The 16804-nt window shown below is 38.5% G+C and overlaps 1 protein-coding gene and 1 pseudogene across 21 annotated transcripts in view; both read right to left on the bottom strand.

Moving 5' to 3' along the window:
- Positions 1-16804, bottom strand: part of LOC122559424 (calcium voltage-gated channel subunit alpha1 C) — a 1175809-nt gene that overhangs the window by 433342 nt on the left and 725663 nt on the right. For all 21 annotated transcript variants that reach the window (XR_015760447.1, XM_087997307.1, XM_087997306.1 and 18 more), the window contains one exon: positions 8672-8792. Coding sequence is in view for 20 of the 21 variants with exons in the window: in XM_087997307.1 (XP_087853433.1) it covers positions 8672-8792 (121 nt within the window). In the remaining variant the exon portion in view is untranslated. The remainder of the gene's footprint in view (positions 1-8671; positions 8793-16804) is intronic.
- Positions 10521-10639, bottom strand: LOC122559873 (5S ribosomal RNA; annotated as a pseudogene).

A 16804-nucleotide genomic window follows, 5' to 3' on the forward strand; every position in this document is an offset into this window, starting at 1 on the left:
GGATAAATGTGAGGTACTGCACTTTGGTAAAACAAGCAAGGGCAGGACTTGCACATTTAATGGTAGGTCCCTTGCAAGTGTTTTAGAACAGAGACACCTAGAGGTTCAGGGACATAATTCTTCAAAATTTGTGTTATAGGTAGACTGTGTGGTTAAGAAGGCATTTAGCATGGTTGCCTTCATTGTTCAGACCTCAAATATAGGAGTTGGGATGTCATGTTGATGTTGTACACGATGTTGGTGAGGTCTCTTCAGGAGTACTGTGTGCAGTTCTGGTCACCATGTTATAAGAAGATATTATTAAACTGCAGTGGGTTCAGAAAAGATTTACCAGGATGTTGTCATGAATGGAGGATTTGAGTTATAAAAATAAGCTGGGGAGGGTGTGACTTATTTTCACTGGAGTAATAGGAGGTTGAGAGGCGGCCTTATAGAGGTTTATAAAGTCATGAGCGGCATAGAAAAGGTGAATAGGAAAGGTTTCTTCCCTAAGGTGGGGGAATTCAAAATTAGGAGACTTTTTTAAGGTGAGGGGAGAAACATTTAGAAGGACATAAGGGGCAACTTTTTTTACACAAAGTGGTTATTGTATGGAATGAACTGCCAGAGGAAATGGTGGATGTAAGTACAGTTACAACATTTAAAAGACATTCAGATAAATATATGAATAGGAAAGGTTTGGTGGAATCTGCACCAAATGTAGGCAGATGGGACTAGTTTAGATTGTGTGTGGACTAGTTTGGACTGAAAGGTCTGTTTCCATGCTGTATGACACTATTACTCTATGATGCTATGACTGCAGTTGGTGGAAATTAGAAACAAAAACAGAAACAAAAACAAAAACTGTTGGGAGAACTTAGCAGGTCTGGCAGAATATGTAGACAGAAATTATAATTAACGTTTTGGGTTCAGTGTGACCCTTTTCATGTGTTGTAACATACTGATAAGAAATAAGAGTGTAAAACCAATTCAACATCTGCCAAAGACAGTTCCAGCTACTCTCAAGGTCAGCCTGAAAGCCAAGATGAAAGAGCTGCTAAAGGAGGGAGTAATCAAGAAAATGATAACTCTCACACAGCATGCTAACAATGAAGCAATCTTAAGGCTGAAAGAATGCATTGACCTGAAGGATCTCAAAATGGCTGTGGAAATATCCCACTGTTTATGCTAACCAAGGAAATAATTTTGCCACAGATTGCTAAAGCAAGAGTTTTCCTGCCCTGGATTTGGAGGAAGCTTACTGACAAGTGAAGCTTGATGAAAGCACAGCTTTCTAACTACAATCTGGATATCTTTCAGGAGATGCTGATGGTTGCTTATAGCTCCTGAGGAGTATTGACACAGGTAACATAAGATAGCAAGTGAACTTCTTCACATGGAAGCTGTAGTGGATGATTTGCTAGTTTATGGATGTACAGATAGAATGGAAGAAGCATTGCCAACCAAGAACAAAATCTAGTGAAACTATATGACAGAGTTCATGAAATAAACATGAAGTTGAAAGAGAAGAAAATTGTAATTAAAGATGCTCAAAGTCATATACATAGGCTAAGTACTAACAGCAAAAGGACTTCACCCAGATCTCAAAAAAGTCACAGCTATAGCAGCAATACAGAAATAAACAGATGTAAAAACTGTTTAATGATCAGTTCGATTCACAAACTATTTAGCAAAACTCCTATCCAACTTGTCATCAGAGTTTGAACATTTATATCAAACTCATGACCAAGGACATTGAATGGCACTGGGCATGGATCATGAATCAGCATTCTTTAAAATCAAGTAATTTGTGATGGCAACACCAGTGCTGAAATACTATGATGTAAATGATTAAGGCACCCTGCAATGTGACATTGGTAAGATGGGTCTTCAAGCAACCCTAATGCAGGAGGAAAAACAGTTGCACTTCCAGAAGTGTCAGCACAATAAGAACAACACTATGCTCAGATTGAAAAAGAGTGCTTGGCCATTGTCTTTGCTAGTTAACATTTTCATCAATACCTACTTGGAAGAGACGAAGTGATAGTTGAGTAAAACTACAAGCATTTTCCTCAAGCTGTTGCTATCTGCTCCAAAGTGTCCTCAAAGAAGGTTACTATCGCTACAGTGATATCATCTGGATGTTATATACATGTAAAATAAGCAGGTGTACACCATAGACAGACTGTCAAGATCAGCACTTCTGATAAACAAAGTAGCGGATGCTACAAAAGAATGTAAAATCTTTCAAAGACAATGTGAAGTAACAGTTTCACATTGTCTGGAAGTTATCAACTCAGCAGAGATACTGAATCTAAAGTCAAATTTCTTGCTCAGATTAAGCAAATTACACAATAAGATACAATTCTTCAGGTTTTACAAGAAATAGTGATGAAAGAATGATTTGAAAACATCAAGGACACATAAAAGAGTATTGACCATCCAGAGTTGAATTGACAGTCCAAGTGTCATATTCTACAAAGGAAGTAAGAATCATTATCCACAAGGGGTTGAGAGGAAATATGCTAGCACGCATCTATGCAAGCTGCCCAAAAGCTAAGTCACATCTGTGGTCATTTGTAATATTGTGATGAGCAACAATGGCCCACAGTTTATGAATAAATAATTTATTTGCTTCATGAATGATTGGGAAATTCAACACCATATGTCATCTTCACAAGACCTCCTGTATGACGCTAAATTTGGGTTCTGCCAGCGTTATGGACCAAACCAGACCCTCTCAAAACATTTCAAGAAGGTAGCCCAGACCCTAACATTTCTAGTTGTTTTAAGCAGGTGTAGAGTGGATATTCCAGGAGTGATGCAGCTGGCCCAACCACCCTGTTTCAAACAAAACAGAATTTATTTGCAAGATTACCAAATGAAATACAAACAAAACAGAACAGAGTACAGCATAACATAACTATTTGAAAACCCAATTGACTTTATCACAACTTAATAATACTGTTCCAAATACTGCAAAATCTCCATAAACACCCCATTGGCAAAAAAGATAAAATCAAACACAGCGTCTTACAGACGAGATGTCAGAGAGAGAGAGAGAGGATCAGCATGGAGTTGTTTCTTTGACCAACGGCCTCAAAACCTGACTGCTTGCTAAAACGAAACCAAACCAAACCAGAGTAGAGCTGAGCTGGGAGAACTGGCCACCCCCTCTTGCATTGTACAAAATGTTTTTTTAAAAATTCTTCAAGTAGATAAACCCAGACATTTCAGAACCTCTGTCTTTACTACCCCTCTGAAAAAGACATCACGGACAACATAACCTTGTTAAAGGAGCATCATCATCACACCAGGGCCATTCAGTTCCTGACTTTATTAAAACATACAAACAGGGATAAAAGCTGAATTCCAGAGGTGATGTGACAGTGATTGCTTTTGACATCAAGGTCACAGTTGACAGAGTCTGACTACAAGGAGTCCTAGCAAAACTGGAATCAATGGGGAGTTAGATGGAAAATTTTCCACTGGTTAATGTCATATCAAGCATGAAGGAAAATGTTTATTGTTATTGGAAGTCACTTGTCTCAGCTCCAGGATATCTCTGTAGTTCGCCAGAGTGATCTCTGATCACCTTCAATTGCTTCATCAAATACATTCCCTCGAACATAAGGTCAGAAGTGGGGATGTTTGTTGATAAATGCACAATGTTCAATACCATTTGTGACTCCTCACATACTGCAGCAATCTGTGTCCATACGCAACAGGATCTGGACAATATTCAGGCCTGGGCTGATCAGTGCCAAGCAACATTTGCACAACACAATTGCCAAGCAATGACCATATGCAACAAGAGAGAATCTAGCTATTACCCCTTGATGTTCAATGAAATTACCATTATTCAATTCTCCATTATCAACATCCTGGGTACTTCCATTGAACAGAAACTTAACTAATTCAACCATATAAACACTGTGGCTGCAAGAACAGGTCAGAGAGTAGAATTCTGCATCAAATAGCTCTCTTCCTGTCTCTCACATTTCTGTCAAACATCTACAAAGGACAAATCAGGAGTGTGGTGGAATAGTTTTCACTTTCCTGGATGACAGCAGTTCCAACAATTTTCAAAAACCTCAACATCTTGCAAGACAGAGAGCACTCTTGATTGACATTTGATCCATCATCATCAATATTCAGTCACTTCATCACTGATTCACCAGTGTGTACTATTTACAAGATGCTCTGCAGTAAGTCACCAAAGCTCCTTGGACAATTCTTTCATTCAGGAGGACAAGGATGATAGATGGATGAAGACACCAAGACCTGCAAGTTCCTGTCTAAGTCACTCATCATCCTTACTTGGAGATATATTGTAGTCTGTTAAGTGTCACTGTGTCAACGTACTGGAATTCCCTCCCTTCCATTATAAATTTACCTATACCAAATGGGCTACAATTCAAGCAAGTAGCTCATCACCACCTTCCCCAGGGCAACGAAGGATGGGATATAAACGTTGGCCCAGCCAGTGACATCCCATGAATGAAATAAACTAAAATGTTCAATGGAAAAACTGAGGAAGCAGTGAAAATAGTCAAAAGACAATAAAGAAATCAAGCAAAATTAGCACAAAGCACTCAAGGATTGCCTTTGTATGCAAGGCAATCCTTGAGTGGAACAATAGACTTAATTAGAAAGATTAATATCATGTTGCACCCAACCCAAACTATTCTTTCAAAAGTAAAAAAAACTTCTGAAACCAGAAGTAGCAACAGGGGTGTGTGTCAATATCAAGGTGAAATGTCAGAAAATTAAATTCCAAATTACAAACCATTATCAGATATGAATGTTGGAGAGTCAGTAACATTACAAACCTCCAACAACTTCAACAAAATCCACTGCAAGTGGCAACCTGCAACCCACATAGAGCAATTTTCATCATGATTATAGGCAGTAGAAGTGAATGACCAGACATGCTATAGTAACTGCAGTAATACACGCAGAACTAGAAAAGGTACCCCTCAGCCACAGGTAGCTGATCAATAAGATATAAACTCACCAATTTGCCCAGTCCACAGATTGACTATCAGTCCCAGGGGTTTACAGAAACCCAACAATTGAAGCAGAAGAGCAACATATACCACAGCAACAACTGACATGGGAACAAAACTTCCTGTGAAAGCCATATCACTCAGATAAACAGTCAACAACATATACATTGTGAGAGCACCATGATTCAAAGACTACAGGTAGTTCTCCTATAATGCGTGTTAATTAAACGCAATTTGTCTGTAGCGCGATTTGTGAATTGTCAACATTTTTTTATAAAGTGAACTCCAGTTTGCTGTTACGCGATTCTCATCCCTTGCACTTGGTATCACTGTGCGTGGAAGACCGGACTCCGCGTCGACATCATGTGATTAGTTGACTTGTGTGCTTTCTCGTGAAGAGCTTTGTGAAAGATATTGTAAAATGTTTGTGTTAGTGGACTTGGAAAAACATTGTGAAAATGTCTTTACGGCCTGAGGACAAGAAATTGGGAGCAATCTGTTAATTTAAAAACTTAAAGAGTTGAGATAAGAGTGAAATTTCACTGAAATTGAAATAGTAAAAGAACAGTGTTAAGAGCAGTTTGAAACCAGGCTTTGTTGTTTGTATGAAGAGATTTTTTCTCTGCTTTTGTTTAAAATATGTTTAGATGTTAAAGAATATCTGCATACACATGTGAATCTGTTTCAATGACTAATCAGTATGGTAACCAACTGCAAAAAAAAAACCCAGTACGGGGGCTTTGACATGGTTAGTCAGCTGCTTAGGATGGTCAGGAGTCAGGAAACTCTGCACATAGTTGGTGAGGGAGAGAAAGGTGGGTGGCACATTATTACTTTTGGTGCATGTGTGGAGATGTCCTGAGAGGGTGAGTAGGCTGTGCAGAAGAGATTCAGGGTAGTCAGGGTCAGATGTCAGCGAGGATGAGAGTGAGTGCAGAAGACGTTGCAAGAAATGGTGTGTACAGTAGCAGAGATAGAGTGAGTATGAGGTATCAATGAAAAGAGTGGAGAAGGTCATTGATTTTCTTCCTACATTCTGTGTGTTCCTTCAGATGGTTGTGACTGCACTAGCCTGGATGGTAACCCTAGTCCAGGTTGACGTGGTTCCAGTGGAATGGTATCCCTTGTTGGCCTGGGAGAAAAGGATGTCCTGCTTTTGCATCACTCCATTACCATCAGCAGCATCTCCATGTCCCTGCCCACAAAGAGAGGCACCAATCTTCCATTGTCTGTCACGCTCAGGACAAATGTCAGGAACCATGCAGGACAGCTCCAAACTGACAGCTGTTGTCTGGGTGCACAATATCTTTTTAAAGATGGTGCTGCACCACAGATGTTGGTTAATTCTGGGATATCCAGGAAGTGGTGAGTTTTTTGGAAATGGTACATGGTATGGTGGTGCTAGATTGTGTGAGAGGAGCACCTAAGGTTGGAGTAGGTAATAAATTAAGTGGGTTTTGTAAAATAAGGTGATAGACATCCCCAAGCATCACAATGTGAAACCCTCTGAAAGACTTGACAAATCTAACTCATGGCGAAAGAAATTAAGATTCAACAGGTTTCATTTGGAATTCTGCAGTGTTACCATTGGATGAGATCAGAAGACTGGCTAGAATGTAGTGCAGCCAGCAGGTATACCAGTTGAAGATTCTGATGAACTTCACTATATAGTATAATACAACAGATCAATTACAACAGGTCAAAACTTACTTATGCTGTGCTATCATTTGTGTTAGGCTAAGTACTATGTTCATTTTGATTTTTACTGGCATTGTTGGTGATTAGGACCAACTCCTGTTTTTCCCATAGGCCCCATTATTTCTATTGCATGATTTTCTATTACATTTTCTATAACATGACAGTCTGTACAGGCAAAGACTGTCAAGTATGACAAACAGTTGATAATGCATGAGAACTTCTGTTTGTAGTCAAGTAGCCAGGTGATGAGGAAATTGCTATCATGCTCAATTGTGTTATACAGCTAGTAGGCGAGGCATTAAACAATTTTAAACTTCCTGAGTAAATATCCAGCTAAATCCTAAGAATCAGGCCCAAATCTTGCTCTGAACTGGAGGTTGGAGACATATACACAATATATAGACTGATTTAGATGAGACAACTAAATGAAATACCCCGTTGCAGATTACACACAACTAGGTGGGAGGTGAATTGTCTGGGAGATGCTTCAATATGATTTGGAAACGTTGAGTGAATGGGCAAATGCAGGGCAGATCAAGTGTCATATGAATGAATGTGACATTATCCACTTTGAAAGCAAAAACAGAAAGTCAAATTATTTTCTGCATGGTGACAGATTGGGAAAGAAGGTGGTGCATCAAGATTAGGGTGTCTTTTACACCAGTCATTCAAAATAAGCACGCAGGTGCAGCAGACATGAAGAAAACTGATGTGTTGCCCTTCATAGCGAGAGGATTTGTGTACAGGAACACATGTCTTGCTGCAATTGTTCAGTGTCTTGGTGAGTCCACAATTGTGGCCAGTTTTAGTCTCCTTATCTGAAGAAGAATGGTCTGACTATGGAGAGAGTGCAAAGAAGGTTTACCAGCATGAGTTCTGAGATGGCAGGACTGACAAATGAAGAGAAACTAGATCAGTTAGGACTATATTCACAGGATTTCAGAAGAATGAGGGGTATCACATAAAAACCTATAAAATTCTAATAGGACTTAACAGGGTAAATGCAAGAAGCACGTTCTCAATGACCAGGAAATACAAGTTATAGGGTATGCCATTTAGGAATGAGATGAGAAGAAATTCCTTCACCTACATAGTGGTGAGCCTGTGGAATTCTCTGCCGTGGCAAGCAGTTTAGACCAAATAAGCAAATGTTTTCAAAAATAAATCAGATATAGTTATTAGGTATGAAGGGATCAAAAGATTTGTGCAGAAAGTGGGATGAGCCATGCTCATATTGAATGGTCGAGCAGGTTTGAGAAGCTGATTACTTGCTCCTGCTGCTACTTTTTATGTTTCTGTGGTTCTATTTGCAATGTGTTCCAGGAATTAAGGCATTAGCTTATTTTGATGTTAGGACTTCAACTGGGTCCTCATGCATAGCTCCCAACATATGTCCCATTTGCAACTACCCAGAAATGAGAAAATCTGTGTTGTGTATTCACAAGGTAGCAATCTGGTCTATATTATATTTTTATTGAAGTGCTTGTAAGATGGTAGCCTGCATTGTTTGTGCCTCATTGTAGAGGTCGCATGACTGTAACAGACCAGAAAGGCAGTTACACATAATCGCATTTCAATCCAAACTTCCTCTTTTCACAACAAACAAAAAAGTGAATGCGCTGCTTAAACTGTGAGTTACTCAAATTACACACTATACAAAATGAAGCATTCTTTCCCCTTCCTCCAAATCTGTACACTCACTGAATTTACCTTCAAGTGGCTCTGCCATCCATTTCTGCTTCAGATGCGACTTGAAGATCGCAGAAAAAAAAACAATACTATCAGAGCACTTCATTGGCAGCAACAATGCACTCTGTTTCACTGCTGATTAGGACATCTAGGCCAATGCTTAAGTATTTTATTTGAATTTCAATTCTGAATATTCTGAAAAGAACATCCCTCAAATTGTCATGGATTTGGTTTCAAGGTAATATTTGTGTATCATACATTTTACCTTAATGAAGAAGGAAAATATGCAAACAAACCTTTGTAGCAGGAGGCACATCTCCATCTGCAGTGATCGTCTTTAGTTCAATTTTCTCCAATTTCTTCTCCTCATCTATTGGTTGCTTTTCATTATCAGTTGATTTTTCTGGACTAGAGTTCCTAAAACATAGTTTTAAAAAAAAAATCAGAACATGCAGAAAGGTTATCAAGGGCTGTAAACCTGACATGTACAATGTAAAACACATGCAAGAACCAGAGAGCAAACACAACACAATATGCAAAATAACTACAGTCATGTTTACATAATCTGCAGTTTTGAGAATTTACAGCCTACACATTGAGTATCACACTGGCATTGAAATTTGCATGACAAATTACTAATTTGTGACATAAGCAGAATATTTTTTTCACTTGAATGACAGCATCCTGTTGGTGGTAAACATCACTCATGTTGTTACTGCATTTTGGCAGCATAAATAGCTTGCTTCATCTTCAGGCAATGTCAGATAGACTGGACACTTTTTTGGACAAAAAGTTTTAGACTTAGACCTCGTCAAGAATTTGCAATGATATACAGCAAGAAATGTTTTGATCAGGAGAGCCATTATCCCATAGGATGGCTTTGATGTATCTATTGCAAAACTCACAAAATAGAGTCTAACATTAGATGCAATTTGTGATTGGACAGCATTCTCTAAAAATAATCCCAAGTGTGCAAAGGATTTTACTGACAATCAATTTAGGATCATCATGAAAGCCCATAGTATGGCACAATTGTAGTGCTGCAAGACACATACATTCATATACAAAGCCCTCTTTTTGCAGACATAAAGAACATGTACACAACCTGTTTCAACTCAGTGAATTAGGTTAGAGCCATTCTTTGGTTCATTCCTCAGTGTACTCCTTGACAATCAAAGTTAACCAGTCTGGTTTCAAATTTAAACAATTCTTGGCAATTAATTGTCAATCATGACTAACTTGCTATGCCAACACCTCCATCAATCACATAGCACACACCAATAATCTGCACTCTCTTTACATACCGTACAAATATTACTTTTCTCTTCCCTTTGCTATTTCTTATAAATTGTCATGTGTGTGTAAGATAAAAAGCTTTGACAAAATATGGTTTTCAGCAATATTAAAATAATCATTGTATACAGGAGCCATAAAGTTGAAACTATTCATCTTTTTTTCATCAGGACTGGGATGCAAGAAATCAACGGTCGAAAGGGAATAACAATTTATATGGAATGAGACAAAGGTGCCGATAAATTGGACCATGATGAGAAGATGGGGCAAGAACTGTTAAGTGTCAATCTTATTCAGGTGGTTAAACACAATCATGTACATAGACTCTGATCAGTCAGGGCATTGCTATGTGTAATTAATCAGAGATTGGCAGTCTCCATGACTCCTTCCTCAGTGAAAAAGATGCTTTCTATGCACTAATTCCTTTTGCCTAAAAAGAAAAGGGTCCTATATATGAATATATGGAGCATCTAACACACACAACTGAATCACAGCGAATTTGGGCTAACAATTCACCAAGTAATTCTTTGCACATTCAGGGTTAGATTAGATTAGATTACTTACAGTGTGGAAACAGGCCCTTCGGTCCAACAAGTCCACACTAACCCGCCGAAGTGCAACCCATTCCATTACATTTACCCCTTCACCTAACACTACGAGCAATTTAGCATGGCCAATTCACCTAACCTGCACATTTTTGGACTGTGGGAGGAAACCGGAGCACCCGGAAGAAACCCACGCAGATACGGGGAGAATGTGCAAACTCCACACAGTCGCCTGAAGTGGGAATTGAACCCGTGTCTCTGGCGCTGTGAGGCAGCAGTGCAAACCACTATGCCACCATGCCACCCATGCCTACTGCACCTGGTATTCCCAAGCGGTCTCCCATCCAAGTACTAACCATGCCTGAGTCTGCTTAGCTTCCGAGATCAGACGAGATTGGGCATTTTCAGACTAGTATGGCCATCAGTACTTACCAAACATTGTCTAATAGCATAACCACAGCTAATATTGCACATGGTGTTTGGACGTTTCCATGCATAGGGTGGTGCAGCATGATTGTCTTGTTTAATATCATCTACCAGTCATTTGAATGTATGGCTTATATCCATGTCATCACTACAACTAATATACTATATTACTTAATTTTATGGTAAAGCACCTGTTTGGCTGGACAGCGACATCCTACTCATTGAGAATGCCACCTGTGTGTTTGCCACAAGGTAGGAGCATGAGACAACTTGCTTCATCTGTTGTTTAAACTTTTGAGACACTTTCCATTTCCAGGAAATTTGATATGCACTGGGCACCTTTCAGGGACCAATATGGTAGCTGTATGCCTTTTCAAAGTATATAGTGAGTGACGATTTGATCAGGGTAGCCATAAACAGACCAAGAAACAGGAGCTATTTCTGTTGCTCCGATTCAACATTATGTTTGAGCTCAGAATGTCATTTATTAAACTATGTAAAAAACTTCTTTGCAGCTGCTGATTCAAATGTTGCAAATTTGTCATCTATGTATAGAAAGAATAAGTAGTAGGAGGTAATGGTCTTTCAATTTAAGACATTTTTCTCATGATAACTGATTAAATTGTGAGCAAGAGTTGGCCTTAGAGGAAATCTCATGGCAACCTCATTAATTTGGGCAGATTGAAACTGAATTCCCAAGTTCATGATGTTGATGAAAACAGATGCAGACACTCGTGTCACATTTAAATTGCGCTGATACAATGACTGAGTGCAAATATTAATGGCTTCTTTTAGAGGCATGTTGAAAAATAGACAATGTTGACCAGCACTTGATTTATAGGTTTGTATGGTCTTTGCCAAATTTAAGGAGTCTGTCACAAATGTTTGTCTCAGTGTGCACCCCAGGGAACAGCCCGTAAAGCACTGAGTCCTGTGCCATGGGATGAACCTCAACAAAAACCAGACTTTCTTTGCAAAAGCACAAATCAGAAGGAAAAATGCGACAGTCTCATCACCATTGAAGCCACTTTAAGAGCAGAATGCAGTGCAGAGAGTGTGGGCATACATGAAGGCTCTGAAGGGTAGTGGCCTTCTTTTCACCAGCCAAATTATAAAGTTCTAGTGATGAGACATTCTGCCAAATGACTTTGACAGTGCTCAGGGAACCAGCTGACAGAATCAACTTTATTTGGAGATGCCGGTGTTGGACTGGGGTGTACAAAGTTAAAAATCACACAACACCAGGTTATAGTCAAGGTATTTTTCAATGTATATTTTCAGTTACATCACACTGTAAACTTTTGCTATAAATTCTGTGTCTTACCATTGTGCACTCCACAACCACCTGATGAAGAAGCGGTGCTCCAAAAGCTAGTGCTTCCAATTAAACCTGTCGGACTATAACTTGGTGTTGTGTGATTGTAACTTTGTTTGTCTTTCAATATGAAGAGTTGACTTTGACAGAGTGTTGTAGCCTTGCATATTCCAAGTTCCAGGACTGTGCTGAGGGGTGCACTAAAGTTTGAGGAAGTGGCTGCAAAAGTGCAGTAGGAAAACGCCTCAGCCTCAGGTATTTCTGCCAAAGGATAACAATAGTCTGTTAAGATCGGAGACCCCCTCATTGGCTTAAAGAGACGTAAATAGTTTCCTTGTATGAGTAATCTATTGTTTTAGCAACTACCTGAAGGCTGTGAGGATTGTCAAATTCCAATGTGTTTTTTTTCTCTCTGTAAAGTCTGCACAGCCCTGTTTAGGTCAGGAAATCAGGATGTAGAATCAGTTTGTGTGGAGATGAGGAATAGCAAGGAAAAGAAGTCACCAATCGGCATGTACTGCAGGCTACCTAACACTAACCACAATGCGAGACAAAATGAAATACTAGGTGCTTGTGGTAAAGGATTGCGATAATTTATGGATGGTTTTAATGGTACATAAACACAAAAAATCAAATTGGCAAAGGCAGACTGGCTTAGGAGTTCATAGAATGCTCTCATGATGTTTTTCTAAGAACAACACATCCTGGAATTAACTAGAGATTTGGTATTGTGACTTGGTAGACAAGACTTGGTATTGTGTAATGTCGAGAATGTGCTGCTGGAAAAAGCACAACAGGTCAGGCAGTATCCAAGGAGCAGGAAAATTGACGTTTCGGGCAAAAGCCCTTCATCAGGAACGTGTAATGTGATGAGATTAACTGATTACCTCATAGCAAAGACTATGATATGACTGAATTTTACATTCATTTTGTAAGGGTGAAACCTGGCTCTAACACTAATACAACAAGCTTTTTATTAACCAGCACCTATGGGACCAAGAGTGTGACAGTTGATCAAATATTCCAGATAATGAAGAAGTATATATAACTGCAGTAAACCCTGATGAAGAAAGGCTTTGTGACATCAGCATCCCTCAAAAAAAATCTATGTAAAAACATCAACAAACCTCTTAAAGACACACAGGAAGTAATAGAAACTGAATGTGGGGACTTATTTACAGCATAAATATTCGGTATTTGAGCATTTGAGGTATATAATATTTTCTGGTTTGTCAAGAGTGCCGGTTGATAAAGTGCCCATTAAAACAAAGTTTGCTGTATTTTTAAATTAAGTAAGGACAACTATGTGAGCAGAAATGTTGAGTTACCTATCGTGAATTGGGATATGAAGCTAAGGGACAGATCAATAGAGAAGCAGCAGCAGATTTTAAAGGGAATATTTCAGAATAAGAATATTCCTATGATGAAGAAAAATTCGAAGGGGAGGACCACCATCCATAATTAACCAAACAGGTTAGGGAAAGCACATATAGTGAAGTATGGAGCGGGATAATACTAAATGATGGAGATGGGTATTAGGCTTGGTGAGGTATAGAAAACTTGAGGAACAAAACATATAATTGTGTCAAGATAATAGGACAGAGTATAAAGAAAGACAGAGAATCATTAAAAGATTAATCAGGAGAGATAAATTAGTAAAGGACGAAACAGGCTAGAAATGGGAAAAAAGAGAGTTCCTAAAGATTTTTAGAAGAAAACAGAAATGTAAATACTACAGACAGTGATAATGAAAGTTAAAAGGAGAAAATAAGAAATTATGGAAGAAATGAATACATATTCCAGGACCCCACAATGTCTTCCCTAGCTTCCTATAAGATCTGGGATATACTTGATCAGGTCTTGGAGATTTATCTACCTTTATGCGTTTTAAGACGTCCCGCACCTCCTCTTCAATAATGTGGACTCTTTTCAAGACATTACTATTTATTTGCCTGAGTTCTGTAGCTTCCATGTCTTTCTCCACAGTAAATACTGATGCAAAATATTAGTTTAGGGTCTCACCCATTTCCTTTCGTTCCACATATAGACAGCCTCATTGATTTTAAAGGACCCTACTCTCTCCCTATCTGCTCTTTTGCCCTTAACATATGTGTAGAATCTCTTTGTATTCTCCTTAACCTTATTAGATGAAGCTATCTTCGTCTCTCATTTTTGCCTTCCTGATTTCCAGCTTAAATGTACTCCTACAACCCTTTATACTCAAGGGATTCACTTCATTCCACTTGCCTATACCTGATATATGTCTCCTTCCTTTTCTTCACCAGAGTCTCAATATCACTAATCGTCCATTGTTCTCTACTCCTGCAAGCCTTGGCCTTCACACTCGTAGGACTGAACTCTCCGTTATTTCATTTTGAAAGCCTCTCAATAGCCAGATATCCCTAACAGCCTTCCTCAATCAACTTTTGAAAGTTGCTGTCTAATATAATCAAAATTAACTTTGTCCCAATTTTGAATTTTAACTTAAGAACCAGATCTACCCTTTTTCATAACTATTTTAAAACTAATAAAATTATGGTAAATGGTCCCAAATGCTCCCTCACTAATGCCTTGGTCACTTGCCATGCCTTATTTCCCAAGAGGAAGTCAAGTTTTGTCCCTTCCTTAGTAAGGCCAAATTGTTTGAAAAAGTTTTCTTGATTACATGTCTTCCATTATTCTCCTTAATTACATCCAGACTATTCACTATCAGTATCAAACTCCACATGCTTACCACTCTTGCGAGTGAAAGATTTACCCCGAATTTCTTACGGGAATTGTTGGTGAACACTCTAATATTGATGGCCGATAGTTATTCTCCACTCCATAAAAGGAAACACGAAATCATAAGACACACGAGCAGCAGGAAGCCATTCAGGCCATTGAGTCTGCATTGCCATTCAATGAGATTACAGCTGATCTTCTATTTGTCAACTCAATTTCCCTGCCCTGTTTACTAAACTCCTTTCCCAGTCCACTTCAGCCAACACTGCCCTCATGCATATGTAATTCCCTTTTTCTAAGTTTAGTAAGTTCATTCTGGCCCAAGTTTCTCGTTCTCAAACCGTCATCACTCTCTTGGGGATCTTTTACTGTGAGGTAATTTATTTAAAGAGCATTATTATACATTTCCAGAGCCAAAATAGTCCAATGCATGATTGGATTCACACAAATTGTTCTAGGAAACTGTCCTGAAATGACTCCACAAATTCTTTTTTGTGGCTACCTTTGCCACATGATTTTTCTGATATACATGAAGATTAGAATCACCATGATCAATGTACTGTCTTTTTTTTTTACATGCCTTCATCATTTCTTGACTTATTCCCTGTCTTACAGAATAGATAGCATTAGCGGGTCGATTGAATAATCCCGCTTCCCTTTGTTATTTCTTACATCCACCCATATGTTTTCGATATAAATTGATCCAAGATAATTTATTGCTATCACACTTAATCCATCTCATACTAAGTAAAGCTACCTTCCAGCCTGTCCTTTCAAACATTACATCCCCCTGACTATTTGGGCTTGAATGGGGAGGAACTTGTAAAATATGTTCAAGAAACCTTTCGTTTTCAACATATAGCTGTACATACGAGTGAAAGAATAAAACTTGACTTTCTCTTGGGAATGAGGTAGAACAAGTGACTGAAGTCTTTTGTGGGCACTTTGAGGCCAGTGATCAAAATTCTATTAATATTTCATAGTGTGTTTGGTATAGGCTTTGAAGTACAAAGATTCCCTTGTGACCTCAATGAAGAGGGGCAGGGTCTACATTCACATAGACAAAATAGGAAAGGTATTGAAAGTGAAATAATGCAAATTAAAGTACTATCAGAATCCTCAAACCTGGAGCTCAGGCATAAGCAACTGAGAAATTCAAACAGACTAATTTCACATACTGATTTTGTCCTGATATACAGTTCTATAAGAAAAATTATTTTATCGATATGGATAAAATAAAAAATTCAGAAAAATTGAATGCTGTTCTTCAATAACAATGGACATTTATAGAATAGAACAATAGTTAGAAAATAGGTCTTGAAAAACAGATTTTCAGTTGGATGTGATGGATCAAAACAAATGATGTTCTTGTGAAGTACTGCTGGTTAACACAAATAATTATCAGGTTTTGCTTCCTATCTGAGAAGGAGACATGAATGAAGCAACTGTGTCAAAATTAGCAACAGTATTTGAAGTTAGGGAAATGGACTTAAAGACAGATATGTAGGAGCATGTCTCTAGTTCATTTCTCAAGGGTGGCTTTATTGAAGGAGGAATACCTGTGTGGAATTGTGTGAAACAGATTGTTGCATGATGGGAAAACAGGCCAACCCCTGGTTATAACACAATACAAGTTAAGGCTATAGCTAAGGTCAAAGCATTGCTAACCTCAGCAGGACTTGATGTAGGCTAAGTCCACGTAAGTTGTTTAATCCCAATAGTTTGATTAGCTGGCTCACATAAATTCTGGGATACTAACTAAGCCTAAATAAGAACATTCCACAAAATTCTCTGAGCCCCCAACAAGGACAAGATTATGGGATGACGTATGCAACACAAGGTTTTGGGAGGTCAATATGATAAACCTCGGAATAATAACACAGATCATAATTCAATGTACTGGTCTAATGGATGACTAACCTAGAGTGATAATTATTGATAGCTATTGATAATTTTTAAATATAAAGATTCCTGCTTTTCTCTTTGTAAGCACAAACTTGTGAGAGAAGTTCAGAGCTGCGATTGGCTCTCTCTTCTAATTTCAGCCATTTTGCACGCAGCTTCCTCGTTAATAATTATTTTGTCGGAACAAGGTTTGTTGAATTTCTGTTGAGTATTCTTGATTT

The sequence above is a fragment of the Chiloscyllium plagiosum genome, unplaced genomic scaffold, assembly GCF_037043375.1.
Source record: "Chiloscyllium plagiosum isolate Xiang-an unplaced genomic scaffold, Cpla_swu_hap1 HiC_scaffold_19, whole genome shotgun sequence".
Taxonomy (NCBI): Eukaryota; Metazoa; Chordata; class Chondrichthyes; order Orectolobiformes; family Hemiscylliidae; genus Chiloscyllium; species Chiloscyllium plagiosum.